Genomic DNA, 12597 nt, shown 5'->3' on the forward strand with positions numbered 1-12597 from the left:
GCGGACACCCAGCTGCCGCTGAAGTGAATGGGAAAAATATAACAATTTATTTGTCCATTTTCCAAAGCTTTCATGTGTTACCCAGAAAGATCAAGAAGCTCATGGGTACCAGAGGGTTGCACACTGTTGCTTCTGTAGACCAAGCTCATTGCAAAGACCATGGACTCTTTGCATCCCTCCATTCCCCCCACAAGCGCACAGTATGCCAGGCTCCCATTCCCCTCTATTTCAGGGACTCCCAACAACCCACGCCCCTTCCTTCATGACAGGGGCTCTCTGTGGCCCCCAATTTCCCTCTCCCGTCATACCAGAAACTCTGAGTATTCCCCTTTCTCCCATTCTCCTCGCATGTCAGCAGCTCTCTGTTCATCCTGCCCCATTTCCTTTCTCCTCTACCATGCTAGGGGCTCTATGTGTCCCCTCATTCCTCCCTACTCCTCTCTTTCCCTGCACCATTCTCATTTTCTGACTTGGGGGGGAGAAGCCTCCCAAGGTGTTCACTCTATTGAAACAATGGGCAGAGTAGAGATGGGGAGTCAGCCAGTTCTTTGACCTATAGACAAGTCCAGAGATGGTGGAAGCTGCTGGCTCCGCTAACCAGATCCAAGGAGCTCCACGTGCCCCCCACGTCCTGCTTGTGGTTTTCCATTTTTCACCAAAATGAACAGGATTCTTCCCACTGATGCCTAGAACACTCCCTGAAATTTTGGAATTGGTAGGATGTGGCATTCAGAAGTTATTGCATTACAGGCAGACAGAGAAATGCCTTCCAATTGAGCACAAACCCTTGCTTTGCTTATCTAATAAGCAGCCAAAAACTGAACTAAAGTTCAGCTGAACCTTTGGACATTGAATGTCAGCGTGGACATTGAATTAGAAACCCCATTATATGCTCTCATGAAATTTCTGGTGCATCTAAGCTTCAGCAGTGCTAAAAATATTGTTCAACAAGAATAAACACTTCACCTCTCAGACCTAATCTAAACTAGAGCGTGTAGAGAAATGGGAGATTTCAAAAAGTTGCAAACTTTTGTACCTTTCCCACCCCACCAAAAAAAATAGCTTTAGATTTGGTTTAAAGTTTGTGTGAAAATTCAGGCTGGTTCTTATTCAAGTGATACATAAATGCAAGTTATTTTATTCAGACTGGTTCATCTAGTGTTTTAACCAAACACATGCACACCTCTGGCTCACTTCCAAAGAGATCAAAATCAGCATGGCACCACGATGCAAGACCACATCACTTACCAGCCCATTGCAAGTGCTGATCACTGCTGGTCCATTCCCAGAATTTGGCTGCAAGACTGTACCAATGAGGTGACATGAGGTTCCTGAGTAAGGTACAATCTTTGCACCAGTGTGGTTCCCGTACCTCCTTTCCAGTACATAGTTAGCAGAAAGGAATCCTCGATGGACAGTCAAGTTAAAAAACAGATCCTTCTCCTTGTGGTTAATTTTATAATACACAAGGTTTTCCTTTCTACTGAAGTCTCTTTTCCTCCTGGCATCTGAGGTGTGATGGTGTAAACTGTAAGAGAGAAAATGGCCACTTGCATCTACTTTTGCAGGACCAACCATGTGGTATTCTTGCAGTGTCCGGATAAAGTGCTCTGGGAAAAAAAACAAAGGGAACATTTTAGCTTTTCATAGAATCAAAGGCCTGGGAGGGACCTCAAGAGGTCATCTAGTCCAGTCCCTGCGCTCATGGCAGGACTAAGTATTATCTAGACCATTCCTGACAGGTGTTTATCAAATCTTCTCTTAAAAATCTCCAATGATGGAGATTCCACAACCTCCCTAGACAATTTATTCCAGTGCTTAGCCACCCTGACAGTTAGGAAGTTTTTCCGAATGTCCAACCTAAACCTCCTCTGCTGCAATTTAAGCCCATTGCTTCTTGTCCTATCCTCAGAGGTTAAGAAGAACAATTCTTCTCCCTCCTCCTTTTATGTACTTGAAAACTGTTATCATGTCCCCTCTGTCTTCTCTTTTCCAGACTAAACAAACCCAAAATTTTCAATCTTCCCTCATAAATCATGTTTTCTAGACCTTTAATCATCTTTTGTTGCTCTTCTCTGGACTTTCTCCAATTTGTCCACATCTTTCCTGAAATGTGGCACCGAAAACTGCATACAATACTCCAGCTGAGGCCTAATCAGCACGGAGTAGAGCAGAAGAATTTCTTCTCGTGTCTTGCTTACAACACTCCTGCTAATACATCCCAGAATGATGACTGCTTTTTTTGCAACAGTGTTACACTGTTGACTCATATTTAGCTTGTGGTCCACTATGACCCCCAGATCCCTTTCCACAGTACTGCTTCCTAGGCGGTCATTTCCCATTTTGTATGTGTGGAACTGATTGTTCCTTCCTCTTAAATGGAGTACTTTACATTTGTCCTTATTGAATTTCATCCTATTTACTTCAGACTCTCAGGATATAGATATTCAGGCCTGTCTGTAAAGGCCTATACTCTAAGAATTTAGGTGTATTCTTATCACTTGGCTAGTTATAGAGGTATAAAAGAAAGGATCAAAATCAGTCTGCCTGTGTAAGTTCCTTCTCTTACTGTGACAGTCTGAGGCCCTGTTCTTAGGCTAAGGCCTTTGGCTAAGCAACAGAGGCAGCCATAAGTTGGGAAGCGACCGGTCACATCCTCACATTCCAAACTAGTCACATTGAAAGAAGGTCCTACTGGACTGTTAGGAATACAATCCTGTCCTGATAGTGCCTATCACCTCCAGAGAAAGGGAAGTGCCTCGAAAATGTAAAAGGAAACTTAGTTTGATAGCATCCTGTCTGGCAAGAACTCACTTATCAATAGCTGGGATGTGAAATCCTCACTTCTGTATTGTTTTGTCATTATAGTTCCCACTTTGCTATTGTTTGTCTGTATAATCTCTGTCTGGTTCTGTGATTGTTTCTGTTTGCTGTATAATTAATTTTGCTGGGCGTAAACTAATTAAGGTGGTGGGATATAATTGGTTACATAATCATGTTACAATATGTTAGGATTGGTTAGTTAAATTTCAGGAAAATGATTGGTTAAAGTATAGCTAAGCAGAACTCAAATTTTACTATATAGTCTGCAGTCAATCAGGAAGTGAGTGGGTGGGTGTGTGGGTGGGTGAGATGGGAACAGGGAATGGGGGTAAGGAAATTGGAATCATCTTTTGCTAACGGGGGAAATGGGAAAAGAGAATGGGGATGGGGAAATTGGAATCATGTTTGGCTAAGGACAGGAATGGGAACAAGGACACAGGTGTAAGGCTCTGTGGTGTCAGAGCTGGGAAGGGGGACACTAAGGAAGGAAACTGAAATCATGCTTGCTTGAAGTTCAACCCAATAAACATTGAATTGTTTGCACCTTTGGACTTCGGGTATTTTTGCTCTCTGTTCATGCGAGAAGGACCAGGGAAGTAAATGGGTGAAGGAATAAGCCCCCGAACACAGACCATTACTCCAGTTTGTCCAGATCATTTTGAATTTTATTCCTATCCTCCAAAGCACTTGCAACTCCTCCCAGCTTGGTATCATCTGCAAACTTTATAAGCGTACTCTCTATGCCATTTTCTAAATCACTGATGAAGATATTGAACAGAACCAGACCCAGAACTGATTCCTGAGGGACCCCACTCATTATGCCCTTCCAGTATGACTGTGAACTACTCAAACTACTCTCTGGGAACAGTTTTCCAACCAGTTTTGCACTTATAGTAGCTCCATCTAGGTTGCATTTCCCTAGTTTGTTTATGAGAAGGTCAAGCAAGACAGTACCAAAAGCTTTACTTTTATACTCCAAAGCTTTTATCATTTCAGAACTCACATACATGAAAGGGAAACTCGTGGGGGAGGGGCTGATTCTCCACACCATTCCACAGGCATAAGGGGGTGCTGTGCAGTGCAAAATCAGGCCTGACTACTTCAACAGCTTCTCATTTGGGCTTTTTACACTCTCCCTCCTTAACACAAACCTTAAAAGCTTTAAAACATTTCTCCCATTCACATCCTTTCACATTTCAAACTCAACATCAATTCTCTACCCTACACACACACACACACACACACACACGGACACAGAAGGGGGGAGGGGGGAGACATAGAGAACCAAGTGCTCTCTCCTGAAGTTTAATAAGTTTTCATATTTGTACTGGTGGATTTAATTTAAGCAAACAGAGATTTAGAATTCACAGAACACCCACCGTTAGCTTGAGCTGTTAAAAATATGGCCTAAATTACTCTGAGGTGAGCCCAGTATTGCTCCCACTGACCTCAGGAGCACAACTTCCACATACACCAGTGGGAACAAGAATGAGAGCACTGTCACTATTATCAGACTCCAGAAGGGGGAAGAAATTCACAGCATTCTTGCCTCTCACTAATATCCAATACTAAGCAACAGCTACTACCTATTTACTATTCAAATTGAGGTAACAGCCAGAGGCACCAATCAAATGATATTCAAACATATAAGACACAGTCCCCACCCTTCAGTGCTTACACATTAAAGGTGAACTCCACCGGTGGTATACATTGCCTTTGAGGACATTAAGCCAATTTACATCAGCTGTTGCCCGAAGACTCTTTCAGTCTAAAGGTATGAAATCCAAAGGATATTGTCAGAATGAATGTTCTTCTGATGCCCCTCAGCTATTATTTCCTATTCTAGAAACACCTATTCTTACACATGAAGCAATTAGACCCCACTCTGCCATACTTTGGTGTGTTTCTATTCTCTAAGAAAATATTGTCTTTGATAATCCCATGGCCCTATGAATTCTGTTTTACCTTTATCATCTTATTGTCATGATTTTGTCCTGTTCATTAGCATTACCCACTTTTGTCATTTGGCCTGGCCTATCCTGTTTTTTCTCCTTTGTCATCATCATATACTAACACAACTGACTGGACTCAACCCATCCTGGAAGGTGCAGCATTCCCTCAGCTCCTACTGATTCCAGCAGCGGCGGAAGGGGCTCAAAATTTCTAAGGAGCTGCGAGGCACCTTGCAGGATTGAAGATCTGTGTTTGTACCTTTCAAATGATACAATGAAGTCTTCACTCAATAATGACTCTTACTTGACTGCGTAGGGGATGAAAACAAGGTGAATATTTGGACTATCTTCTTCAGGAAGGAAGGAAAATAGCTCTAAAATCTCAGCTGTCAGCCATGCCATAAAATTAGAGAAGTTTACACCATCCCCAGGTGCTATTTAAGGACTCATTTGTGAGTGCCGCCAGCCAATTTAAAGAAGCAATATGCAACAACAGAAAATATTGGAATAGACCTGCAGATATTAATGCTGAAAAATTATGTAATGGACCAAAGAGAGTGAGTTAATAACACACCAAAGTGTAAGTAGAGGGGGGTTAAACGTATTTCTCACCAGTAATCAGTACAACTAAAATACTGATCTCTTGGTTGCTAGAAAGGGATTACCACAGGCACTATCAATACTGGAACACTTTCTTCAGCTCTATGTTAAGCCTCATTTTATTATTAAATCTAAAACAAAGACAAGAGGCACAATATCACAGTATCTTGTTGTTGTTCTGCAGTACAGTACTCCTAATGAATTCTCTAACAATGTCAGGATGGGGAACAAACAGCCAGGGACGTATACTACTTCTAAAAACTATATACAGGCAAGAATGCCTTCAGGCTATTATCTTTCTATATCACCCCCTCCAACTTTCCTAAGGTAATATTTAATGGGTCCACACACAGATGTTAAAGGTTCTCATACAAATGTAATACTCTGCCCCCACCCCTGTTAATCCTTTTCTTTTAGCAAACTGTGTGAGCTTAGAGACCACAATGTTCACAGCGGCGTGGCATACTTCATTAGTACAGAATAAGATGTAATGTCAGGGCCGGCTCCAGGCACCAGCTCATAGAATCATAGAATAGCAGGGTTGGAAGGGACCTCAGGAGGTCATCTAGTCCAACTCCCTGCTCAAAGCAGGACCAATCCCCAACTAAATCATCCCAGACAGGGCTTTGTCAAGCCTGACCTTAAAAACCTCTAAGGAAGGAGATTCCACCACCTTCCTAGGTAACGCATTCCAGTGTTTCACCACCCTCCTAGTGAAAAAGTTTTTCCTAATATCCAACCTAAACCTCCCCCACTGCAACTTGAGACCATTACTCCACGTTCTGTCATCTGCTACCACTGAGAACAGTCTAGATCCATCCTCTTTGGAACCCCCTTTCAGGTAGTTGAAAGCAGCTATCAAATCTCCCCTCATTCTTCTCTTCCGCAGATTAAACAATCCCAGTTCCCTCAGCCTCTTCTCATAAGTCATGTGTTCCAGTCCCCTAATCATTTTTGTTGCCCTCCGCTGGACGTTTTCCAATTTTTCCACATCCTTCTAGTAATGTGGGGCCCAAAACTGGACACAGTACTCCAGATGAGGCCTCACCACTGTCAAATAGAGGGGAACGATCACGTCCCTTAATCTGCTGGCAATGCCCCTATGTATACATCCCCAAATGCCATTGGCCTTCTTGGCAACAAGGGCACACTGTTGACTCACATCCAGCTTCTCGTCCACAGTAACCCCTAGGTCCTTTTCTGCAGAACTGCTGCCGAGCCATTCGGTCCCTAGTCTGTAGCGGTGCATGGGATTCTTCCATCCTAAGTGCAGGACTCTGCACTTGTCCTTGTTGAACCTCATCAGATTTCTTTTGGCCCAATCCTCTAATTTGTCTAGGGCCCTCTGTATCCTATCCCTACCCTCCAGCGTATCTACCTCTCCTCCCAGTTTAGTGTCATCGGCAAACTTGCTGAGGGTGCAATCCACACCATCGTCCAGATCATTAATGAAGATATTGAACAAAACTGGCCTGAGGACTGACCCTTGGGGCACTCCACTTGATACCAGCTGCCAACTAGACAAGGAGCCATTGATCACTACCCTTTGAGCCAACAATCTAGCCAAATTTCTATCCACCTTATAGTCCATTCATCCACCCCATACTTCTTTAACTTCCTGGCAAGAATACTGTGGGAGACCGTGTCAAAAGCTTTGCTAAAGTCGAGGAACAACATGTCCACTGCTTTCCCCTCATCCACAGAGCCGGTTATCTCGTCATAGAAGGCAATTAGATTAGTCAGGTATGACTTGCCCTTGGTGAATCCATGCTGACTGTTCCTGATCACTTTCCTCTCCTCTAAGTGCTTCAGAATTGATTCCTTGAGGACCTGCTCCATGATTTTTCCAGGGACTGAGGTGAGGCTGACTGGCCTGTAGTTCCCAGGATCCTCCTTCTTCCCTTTTTTAAAGATGGGCACTACATTAGCCTTTTTCCAGTCGTCCAGGACTTCCCCCGATCACCATGAGTTTTCAAAGATAATGGCCAATGGCTCTGCAATCACATCTGCCAACTCCTTTAGCACTCTCGGATGCAGCACTTCTGGCCCCATGGACTTGTGCTTGTCCAGTTTTTCTAAATAGTCCCGAACCACTTGTTTCTCCACAGAGGGCTGGTCACCTTCTCCCCATGCTGTGCTGCCCAGTGCAGCAGTCTGGGAATTGAACTTGTTCGTGAAGACAGAGGCAAAAAAAGCATTGAGTACGTTAGCTTTTTCCACATCCTCTGTCACTAGGTTGCCTCCCTCATTCAGTAAGGGGCCCACACTTTCCTTGACTTTCTTCTTGTTGCTAGCATACCTGAAGAAACCCTTCTTGTTACTCTTAACATCTCTTGCTAGCTGCAACTCCAGGTGTGATTTGGCCTTCCTGATTTCACTCCTGCATGCCCGAGCAATATTTTTATACTCTTCCCTGGTCATTTGTCCAATCTTCCACTTCTTGTAAGCTTCTTTTTTGTGTTTAAGATCAGCAAGGATTTCACTGTTAAGCCAAGCTGGTCACCTGCCATATTTACTATTCTTTCTACACATCGGGATGGTTTGTCCCTGTAACCTCAATAAGGATTCTTTAAAATACAGCCAGCTCTCCTGGACGCCTTTCCCCCATGTTATTCTCCCAGGGGATCCTGACCATCAGTTCCCTGAGGGAGTCAAAATCTGCTTTTCTGAAGTCCAGGGTCCGTATTCTGCTGCTCTCCTTTCTTCCCTGTGTCAGGATCCTGAACTCGACCATCTCATGGTCACTGCCTTCCAGGTTCCCATCCACTTTTGCTTCCCCTACTAATTCTTCCCGGTTTGTGAGCAGCAGGTCAAGAAGAGCTCTGCCCCTAGTTGGTTCCTCCAGCACTTGCACCAGGAAATTGTCCCCTACACTTTCCAAAAACTTCCTGGATTGTCTGTGCACCACTGTATTGCTCTCCCAGCAGATATCAGGATGACTGAAGTCTCCCATGAGAACCAGGGCCTGCGATCTAGTAGCTTCCGTGAGTTGCCAGAAGAAAGCCTCATCCACCTCATCCCCCTGGTCCGGTGGTCTATAGCAGACTCCCACCACGACATCACCCTTGTTGCTCACACTTCTAAACTTAATCCAGAGACTCTCCGTTTTTTCTGCAGTTTCATACTTGAGCTCTGAGCAGTCATACTGCTCCCTTACATACAATGCAACTCCCCTACCTTTTCTGCCCTGCCTGTCCTTCCTGAACAGTTTATATCCATCCATGACAGTACTCCAGTCCTGTGAGTTATCCCACCAAGTCTCTGTTATTCCAGTCACATCGTAATTCCTTGACTGGGCCAGGATTCCAGTTCTCCCTGCTTGTTTCCCAGCTCTTCCCGCTGCAGCGGCTTTTGGGCAGCAGCTCCACCGGTCTTGCGGCGACGGCAGCAATTCGGCAGCGACTGCTTGGGGACGCACAATGGGTAGAGCCGCCCCTCATGTGCTACCATGATATATGTTCCATGGCCTTATATCACTTACAGCCTAAGTCATTGGTGTAAGTGGCCACTGATGCAGAATAGCTGGGCAGTTCTAGCTTGAATGGCTTTATGTTAACTAACAGAGGTGGGAAACTGAAAATAGAAAACTATTTAAAAAGAAAGGTGGATACACTCTATTGCAAAACCCCGCAATCCAACTTTCCCTTTCAACACCCCTACTGAACAAACTTCAGTTATGGGAAGGCTAAGGCCCAACATAATTTCTGTGTTTGTTTGCTACAAGTCCTGAGCACCCGCTGCTGACTGCTGCTGACTGTGAGGCCGAATGCTATGGGTAAAGGACTCCAGTGATGGAGTGAAATGACTGAATCTCTGTGGAAGGCGGGATAATGTGACACCTCCTCTAAACCATGACAGGAGTTTATCCAGCTCACCTCACAGTTTCTCTCCTCCTAGATGAGGTCAGGGACCAAGGTGCTACTGAGGAGGGCTGGATACACCACTCCCTCTGTCTTGGTGAGGGGCTCTCCTTTTGAGCTCTGGCTTGGCATTTTCCGGCAAAGTCCTCACCAAGAGCATTCAGGATCTTAAGTGCCTCATGTCAGCAGCAGCAGAGTCTGGACTGGGAGAGCTACGGTGGAGCCACTCCATCTGTCTCTCAAACTTCTCCTCAGCCTTCCTCTCCACCCTCCCTTCAGAGAGAAGTTCCTGGCTCTGATTCTAAGCTGGCCCTATCAAAAGTCACAGCTCAGGACATGTAGGCCAGGAGAGGAAGAACAGAGGTAGCTTTATGGGATTCTGAGGGTGCTTGGAGCCCTTTTTAACCACTTCCTGAACAGACGGGCTCATGTTGCTGTGGTAACAAGAGCCAAAACTAGAAGTCCAGTCAGCAGGCACTATGGTCAATGTATGTCCTGGGGGCACTGCATCTAAATGAACCCTTTTGGCTTTGAAAAATTGGCAGGGGTGATCAGCAAAATGGTAAATCCCATGGGGGTTACATAAACAATTAAAAAAAAAAGCAATTTAAAGTCACTTGAGCTGCAGCATCTGCAGATAAGCCTCCCTGCCAACTTGTGGTTTTACAATCACATTGTCTTGTGTTTAAAAATGTTTTTGTCTCTTCCATTCTTGGGGGGATTCAAAGCCACCTACACAAAAGAGAATACTTCTTATAGAGAAATTGAGGACATATAAAGGGCTGCCCACCGCACACAGCAAACAAACTAAAATAAAGAGAGAAATATATTTTTTCTCTAATAGTCTCTGTCATCTCTTAGTGGTGACACTTACAACAAGAGATGGTTAAAGACTTTCAGACAGAAATATAAATACTTTTCTAAATAGACGGTGTCCCTTTAAAATAAGAGACAGTGTCACCTGCCATTGTTGCATCCTGGCTTCAAGTTCTCTAAATCTGCCTCCCAGACCATTTGGTCTGCTTTCAAATGACCCCTCTGGATAGCATATGGATTGCAGTTCTCAGCCTCTGTAAGGCACTTCTTCTGGGCCAAAGAAAGACCCTGGTTCTGGCTGTATTTGGTGGAATCCCCAGGATCAGAAGATTCCCCCAAAGGGAATATTAATTTAAATACACTTTCAGAATTTAACATTGGCTCTTCTTAAGCATAAGTTTCCCCAATAAGCCACTTTCCTATCGGACACTCACTGAATAGACCATTTAAAGACATTTCAGCTTGATGAGAAACCAGGATTGTTTTTTTTCTAAAGACCACCTTTTTTCTGACGGCAGCAATATTTCATATTAACATTGCATCAATACACTCAATAAATAAAATTCCCTTGCCTTTGCTAGGACAAGGAACCTGCCCGGCAACTAACCACAGAAAGCAGGTTGAGGTGCTAATTTATTCAAATCTCTATTTTTAGGCTCCTGATGGGCCCTGGAGCCTGCAGTGTATAGAAAGAGAAATTAATTCTACATCCATTTCCAGGCAAATCTACAGCAATCACTTGCTGCTCCACTTCCTTTTATTATATTGTCACAAAGACCAAAATAGTTTCTGCTGATTTTGTTTAAAGGGAATGAAAAGAGAAACTCCAAGGTAGTTTTTGTTCACCGCTTCGCCATCTTATTTAATCAGTTTTCCTTGTCTTGAGCATGGGGTGACCAGATAGCCAGGGTGAAAAAAATGAGACACTTTTTTTTCTGGGGAAGGGGAGGTAATATAGTTGTGTATATAAGACAAAGCCCCTAATATCAGGATGGTCCCAATAATATCAGGACATTTGGTTACCCTACTTGAGCCCCCAGACTAGGTGATTTTCTCCCTCTTGCCCAAACTCCTCCACTGTCAGGATGAAGGCTCCAGATTAGACCAAAAGGGTTTTTGTCAAATTTTCTTCTGCACTTTTCAAGTCTCTCACTCCACAGCTATGCAGAGGCTTTTGCAAAGCATGGATTATTCCAACCATGTCCTGAGTCTCTTTCAGTGAACAGAGGGATTTTTTTAGGATTTCTCCAAAACTTGAAAAAATATTAAATCAATCAGTTACACAAAGGAGGCCAGATCCTCAGATGGTGTAAATCAGGGTAATAGAACTATATCAGTTTAATCCAGCTGATGATACAGCCCAGTTTGGGGGATGGAGACAAACAGACAGAAATATAATCCAGTGGCTTAATTCCCTCCCTCCACGAGAATGAATAACTCCAATTCATTTTGTATCCAAGGGGAGGAGAACTGAGCTCCAGATGGCAATGGCCTTTAAGCCAATTTTGTGTTGCTGTATCACAACATAACATTAAAGAGTTGCTACTAAGAAGAAATAGTCTATTTCCAAGACTCTGAACTGCCTACATTTTGTAATGAGAAATGAGGTGGGTATTTACAGGCCCGTTAAGAGTAAATTTATAATGAATATAGAGTTCAACAATGAAATTTTGAACTGAAATGTAGCCTAATTGCTTCTGGAAGGCAACAACATGACAGTCTGAGTTGTCTACATTGTGCTTCATTGACATCAACATTAAAATCAAGTTGTCTGCTACAGAAGCATAGCAAGTACAGAGCTGCAAGTTCAGACTCCAAAAGATATGAGCTGTTGTAGCCAGGGAGACATTTTTGCACTGAGGGGGGGGCGGGGAAGTAACTAGCACAACACTGTAAGGTTTGCACTCTCTAGTGTGAGAAGCAGAAATGCTGATGTGGGGAAAGTAAATCAGTCACAAAGCTGCATGGAAGTTAGATTCTGTAAGTGAAACTTTGTGTAAATACAGACGTGGAGACTACTCCATACAAAAGAATAAACTGAATATATTTACTTAGATCTTGGTGACCCTAGTTTATTTAGATCAGAGGTGGTGGGAGAAAGGACACAGAGTTTGCATCTATTAAGCATAACTTTAATTAAAATGAGAGAAGCCACTGACCTTGCCTCTTGTCTGGAAAGAAAAATCTGCCCGGTGGAGGATTTCTGCCATAGCAGAGCGCTTGCATGAGAAGGAACTGGACCCAAAAGGAAAAGTTGGCAATCCAGTTTCTCTGCACACATGGCATGTTTTAGCTGGGGGAAATCAACTGAATGTATTCAGCAAAGTCCTAGCTGGAAAGAAAACTGTAAAGATGCATGGCCAAGGGAAACTAATGCAGAGAGAGAGAGAGAGAGAGAGAGAGAGGAGCTTCCTCACAGAAAGAGCAGAGAAGCTTTTCCTGAAAAGGGGAGTGATTAGGAGTTCTGGTGTCTGATTTCTGCAAGGGGAGGAAGGAGGGTTCAGCAAGGAAGTTGCTTCCAGGGAATCCCTCATTCACACAAACAG

At 43.8% G+C, this 12597-nt stretch overlaps 1 protein-coding gene across 1 annotated transcript in view; it reads right to left on the bottom strand.

Annotated features, from left to right (window-relative positions):
- ADAMTS12 (ADAM metallopeptidase with thrombospondin type 1 motif 12) overlaps positions 1-12337 on the bottom strand; it is a 322164-nt gene extending 309827 nt beyond the window's left edge. The window contains exons 1-2 of the mRNA XM_077816238.1: positions 12211-12337; positions 1249-1610 (exon numbers count right to left, since the gene is read on the bottom strand). Coding sequence (XP_077672364.1) covers positions 1249-1610; positions 12211-12337 — 489 coding nt within the window. The remainder of the gene's footprint in view (positions 1-1248; positions 1611-12210) is intronic.
- Positions 12338-12597: the final 260 nt, after the last annotated feature.

This window comes from Eretmochelys imbricata, chromosome 5 (genome assembly GCF_965152235.1).
Source record: "Eretmochelys imbricata isolate rEreImb1 chromosome 5, rEreImb1.hap1, whole genome shotgun sequence".
NCBI classification, from domain to species: Eukaryota; Metazoa; Chordata; order Testudines; family Cheloniidae; genus Eretmochelys; species Eretmochelys imbricata.